At 39.9% G+C, this 6,125-nt stretch overlaps 1 protein-coding gene across 1 annotated transcript in view; it reads left to right on the plus strand.

Annotated features, from left to right (window-relative positions):
* The window catches only part of LOC132836750 (cytochrome P450 2C18-like), a 32,877-nt gene extending 28,054 nt beyond the window's left edge, over window positions 1-4,823 (plus strand). Inside the window, exons 7-9 of the mRNA XM_060856183.1 lie at window positions 1,631-1,818; window positions 2,140-2,281; window positions 4,484-4,823. Of these exons, the coding sequence (XP_060712166.1) occupies window positions 1,631-1,818; window positions 2,140-2,281; window positions 4,484-4,665 (512 nt within the window). The 3' untranslated portion in view covers window positions 4,666-4,823. The remainder of the gene's footprint in view (window positions 1-1,630; window positions 1,819-2,139; window positions 2,282-4,483) is intronic.
* The last annotated feature ends 1,302 nt before the right edge of the window (window positions 4,824-6,125 follow it).

Below are 6,125 nucleotides of genomic sequence, written 5' to 3' on the forward strand. Positions count from 1 at the left end.
GATTTATTTTTGGGTGGGGGGGGAGGAGGAGGAGAAAGGAAGCAACAACAAATGAGGGAACATGTTAAAGTCAAAGCATTTGCCTTAGTGAGAGATGGTACAATAACAGAGATAGAGAGAAAATGAAGTGACAGAGAGAAGAATGTGACACTCTGACAGAGGGGAATAGGTTACTGACCTTCATGTGATACTGCTGGCCACTCCTCCAGACCTTAGAGTCCTCACAACTCAGGTCCTGACCTCAGTCCAGACTGTCAGGGTCTGGTATTGTGGCATCCTCTTCCAGTCCTCTGGGAAGAGGACACCCCTTCTCAGATGTATTCTCTCGTGTTTTTGTTTTGAGAGGTTTGAGACAGAGGTACAGAACTTCCTGGTCTATGGCTATACAATAAACAGCTTGTAAGGCCTTGGGACTTCTTTAAAAGTTGGAACGCGAGAAGCAGAATGAATGGGTGGAGTCAGGCTCCCACAGAACCAGGGTTTTTAGTTTAGCTTTCAGTTGTTGGGGTTTTGAGACGATCTATTTTGCTGACTTTACCAAGGGTGTGTTTGTGGGATGTTGCTATATTGGAACAGTTGCTGTTTAGAAGTTAGATAATCTATTATTTTGTCAAGTTTTCCAATAGAGTTAAAGTTATACCAATTATTCCTTCTTTTGTTTGTATTTTAACTGTTAGGTGAGAATAAAGTGTGTTTTGCTTAAAGCTGACTATGTCACCAATCAAATTACATCTGGAACAGAACACCTTACACTTGTCTTTAAATAAAAGTTAGGATCTTGACCATCTCCGTGATATCTTTGAAGGGGGTTTAGTCTGGTCCAGAACATCAGGATCACCCCGTCTATCAGGATCTTCTGTTGCCTTTCAGAGAATCATGCCACAAAGTTTCAAGTTGGATGAGACTTTTTTTTTAGATTACTTACAGTGTGGAAACAGGCCCTTCGGCCCAACAAGTCCACACCGACCCGCCGAAGCGTAACCCACCCATACCCCTACATTTACCCCTTCACCTAACACTAAGGGCAATTTAGCATGGCCAATTCACCTGACCTGCACATCTTTGGACTGTGGGAGGAAACCGGAGCACCCGGAGGAAACCCACGCAGACACGGGGAGAATGTGCAAACTCCACACAGTCAGTCGCCTGAGTCGGGAATTGAACCCAGGTCTCTGGTGCTGTGAGGCAGCAGTGCTAACCACTGTGCCATCATGCCGCCCCAAACTTCTGATGTTAAATCTCCAGAAACTCTTCCAGCTGTTCCCTCAAACCAAATTTTCAAACAATAATGAAATATTATAAATCTTCATCATATTTCACCTTAAATCAGCTCAGTTACTTAGCCTTTTGATCCTCCCTTCTTGTAAAAACTTTGAAAAGAAAAGCTTAGTGGACTTAGTCTTGGACTGAAGTCAATGGCCAAACCCATAGTTTTCTTTTTACATAAAGAAAAGCAATATAGCTTGCAAACAATCAATATTTGTGATTGGATGAGACTATTCTATGAAATCGGAGTGAAATACTGCAATTTAGACCAATCTATGAAGTGTTACAGAAGACTGAAATTGGAGGTGCTTGTAAGCTAAATACATTTTTCTAAAATGGATTGTTAAATTACATTCCTGCACAGAGAAAATCTATCAAGAGATTTGTGAGGTGATTGGATCCTATCGAAGACCTGGTATTGAAGATCGAGCAAAAATGCCTTACACAGATGCTGTCATTCATGAGGTTCAGCGATACATCGACCTTGTTCCTATGAATATTCCACATATGGCGACAAAAGATGTAGAATTCAGAGGATACCTGATTCCTAAGGTCAGAATCAAACCCATATAATGACATATATACCTTTGGCTGTTAAACCATCATATAAGAAATTACTTCAGAAATTTAGTGACAATGTGCACATCATTCTGCAGCAGCCTCACAAAACCACACAAGGTGAGTGACTCGTTCCTCTGTTTTCATTGCCTGAGGTTGAAATGAACCATTGATAACAACAAAGTGATCCATTTGACGATGGTTGAAATTCTCATCATCATTAGCACTTTAAAATATCATTCTATATGGGGCTTAAACTGAATATTGATGTAAATTCTTGTTGTATTGTCTGATCTTATAATGATTCCATTTTAGGGCACTTTTGTGATTACTGTCCTTTCCTCCGCTCTGAAAGCCACCAGCCAGTGGGAGACTCCAGACTCCTTTAATCCAAATCACTTCCTTGATGAAAATGGATGCTTCAAACAAAGTGAAAGTTTTATGGCATTCTCTGCAGGTACAGTCTCCTGTCTTTTGCAGACTGATGTCTGTGCTGTTCCCTGACTGACTTCCCATTACTCCTTGCAGGAATGACTGTGGCGTGGACTGTAGTGCAACAAACTTTTGACCTTGACTGCCCCTACAGGACAACATCATGTTCAAACCACTGGACTGATTTTGATGCTGCCTGGCCTGCTGTGCTTTGACCAGCAACACATTTGCAGCTGTGATCTCCAGCATCTGCAGACCTCATTTTTTACTCGATGATTTTGGACAATGCCCTTTGCTTACTTTGTTGGTTTTCCTGACTGAAGGCTTCCTTGGTTGTGTGAAACTTTGGGATTCCCCCCTGCTTAGACTTTGAGACATGGCCATTTGGCTGAAGCATGTGCAAAGTGTTTGCTGTTGTACACTGCTGGCACATCATGCACCAATGAGATTGGTACAACATAAACTAAACAGTAACATCTCCAAGCAGTTACTGATGACTGCTGGCAACCATGACAAGCTGCCTAGCTTTGCATCCGCACAAAAGTGGCACGGCTACACAGAAATATGAACCTCTAAGCTCTGGCTGAGGGGGTCAAAGTGCAAAAAGGCAAGCTAAGGCAATGTTCGGTTCATACAAGTAGGTGAAAAATGAGATCCACCTTGGTCCATTTTGCAGGGTTGGTGTCTGTCCCTGCTTAAAGTGTCCTGCCAGCAGCATTTCAATAAAAGGTGCCAAAATGCCTTAAAAAGAAGCAAGGAGGTGCAGATCCACACTGTGAGTCAGAAATGAGACATGGTGGTACAGTGAGGTAAGTATATGTCCCATGTCAGGCAGCATCCAAGGAACAGGAAATTCGACGTTTCGGGCATAAGCCCTTCATCAGGAATTCGGGCTTATGCCCGAAACGTCGAATTTCCTGTTCCTTGGATGCTGCCTGACCTGCTGCGCTTTTCCAGCAACACATTTTAAGCTCTGATCTCCAGCATCTGCAGTCCTCACTTTCTCCTCCGAGTATATGTCCCATGCCAATTTCTATGGATGGGGTGCATGTGGTCATTGCCCATGAAGAACGCCCAAAGATGTTGGTAACTGCTATCCAAAGTGAAGACCTGGAGTCATCACGTACCCATTTTGACTTTAATGTCAGAAATTGTCTCCACCTAGTTTCTATTTGTTAGGTGGCAGAATGGGAAACTGCACCTGAAATCAATGAGATTCAGTAATAATATGAATATATCCAAGTAGGCATCTTGTCACTCACTGGTGAGGTTCTTATCTCACTGAAAACTTGTTTGGAGAATCTTTTATTTCTCAACATCAAGAATCTCATTTCTGCCTATCCCTCTATTTTTCCAACTGACTTATCAATGCCCATGTTTTTCAGGGGAATATTTGCCCATTAACTTTGTTTCTCAATTCACAGATGCTGCCAGACCTGCTGAATTTCTCAACACTTTCTGCTTTTATTTATTAAACATTCATTTATGCACAAAGAATTATGCTGACAACAAATTTATGATTGCCAGGTGGGCTAACAGTGTGGCGCACTTGCATCTAATGGAAACTACATACGTTAATACACAAGGGCCCTGTAGCTCAATAAAGTAGTTGACAGCCATTTTCTGGATAAATTTCTGCCTTGACTAAGCAGTCAATTTGCTTGGTTTAAAATTTAACAAAGCTTGGCAATTAACTATCAATCATTATTAAACCATACTTTTTTTTAAGCAAAGCATCTACCAATCTCAGTCAACATGGCAACCAATCAGCAGTCTCCTTGGCAAACAATCAGCAATCTTCTCTCAAAGTATAAGTATTGTTTTCTGTTCACTTTGGTAATTCTTACATATTGTCCTGATGAGCATGAGATGAAAATCTAACAATTTTGTTTGCAATAGTCAAAGATGTGAGTGTAATGCAAAAAGGTAGAGTTCAGAAAGGAGATCAGCTATAACCTTGCTGACAGGTGGAACAAGCCAGGACAAAATGTCCATATCCAGCTCCTATTTTTTATGTTCCTACATAACTATTGTCAAGCAACTTATTGTTGCTAACTGAAATGTTTGATGCTAATACTATTGATCTCACTTTGTTGAGTACAAAATCTCAAGTGGAGAAATCGAAGAAGTAAATCCCACACAATTTTCATGATTGTAACTGATCGATAGTGGAATGCTGCAAGCAGAATTTAAAGTTTTTTTTCAATACCAACTCTGTGTTTTGCAGGAAAGAGAATGTGTCTAGGAGCATCCTTGGCTCGGATGGAGCTCTTTCTTTTTTTGACCACTCTGTTGCAGAACTTTGTCTTCAACTCTATTACTGATCACAAGGATATTGACATATCACCAGCTACTAGTGGGATCCTGGTTAAACCCCATGTGTACAAATTCTGTGCCATTTCTCGTTAAATAAACTAGGATCTTGATAAATCATTTTAACAGATGACACCAGGAAAAGATGATTCACAAACCTAATTTTAGAATCACAAGAGCAGTATATTTTGTGTTAATGAATATTTTTGAGTGCCAAAGATCAGTACCTTGTAATGGTGAATATTGTTTTTAAGCAGCCTGTAAATAAAAATAAATGAGAAGTGGTTTTGTTATTGTGTTCCTTTTAATTCTTTTTCAATCACCTTTTGAATTTTGCTCCTAGCGCAACTGAATTCAGAATTCATATTTATTTAATCTTGAGTTAATTTTTCTAATATCATTCCCACCTGCATCTCATCCTCAATCTTCCTTAAACATTGAATGAGTCCAAATCTTCAGTACCTTTTAGTTGGCTGGACAGCTGGTTTGCAATGCAGAATGACACCAAAAGTGTGGGTTCAATTCCCGCACTGGATGAGGTTACCATCAAGCACTTTAAAAATTTCAAAACTATACTTTTTTCATCAAAAATATCTTTGTAGTTCAGTTCTTCTTCTCAGCCTCTGCTCTCACCTGAGGCACGGTGACCCTCAGGTTAAATCACCACCAGATGTCTCTCTCTCTCTAATGAAAGAGCAGCCCTATGGTCTGGGTGACTTTACCTTTGCTCAAAATAAGAGACTTTAGTCACTCAGAAATGATAACTTGACACTTTTTTTTCCTAGCTATTTTCTGAAAAATAAATTTTGCCACTTTTAAAATGCCACAAAAATCACTATCATGGAATATTATTCAAAAGGAGGGTTCAGTATTTCAAGGACGAGGCCATACTGTCTTTGGTCCTGCTTTCAAAAATCATTTGTTTTAATTGCTGATTTGTGGCTTTTGTGGAAAGAAATGAAATAGTGGAATAAAATTAGCTGTGGTAAGAATCCTGTACTCCCATTTACATTGAACATAATTTTTCTATTTAGTTATTATAAACTATGAAGTTCCTGTAAACTGTGAAGAGTGAATATTTAGATTCCTCTGGTATGACCATCTGGTTGGTCTCTTTAAGTATCACTAGAAGACTGAAAATCCTCCGATCCTCTAGATATTTGCGACCTAGGACACAGCTTCAACTTTTAGATCCACCCAGCTTTTCACATTTTTATGTCGGAATGTTGGGTTCATCAGCAGCTTGAGTTACAAAGTCACATGATGACAATCAGGCCTTTGTCTGGGTTGTCAGATATTTTTTCCAGCTTACGTTTTGCAAGTTTTCTAAGTTGCCACATGCATTTCCCGAAATGGAACAAAACAGGCGCACAAGCACCACAAGGTGACTCATTTCCTGGCTCAGAGTTTCCCTATATTTCTGATCTGTACAAATAGTCTGAACAGCAACTCCCTCCAACAATCATGGACTTGTTTCACTGAACGGCTTTGTTGCTTCTTCAATTGAGTTGTTAATTCTTCTGATTTAAGCAAAGTAAAGGCTCAGTTGTTCTGGT

The sequence above is a fragment of the Hemiscyllium ocellatum genome, chromosome 47 (genome assembly GCF_020745735.1).
Source record: "Hemiscyllium ocellatum isolate sHemOce1 chromosome 47, sHemOce1.pat.X.cur, whole genome shotgun sequence".
Taxonomy (NCBI): domain Eukaryota; kingdom Metazoa; phylum Chordata; class Chondrichthyes; order Orectolobiformes; family Hemiscylliidae; genus Hemiscyllium; species Hemiscyllium ocellatum.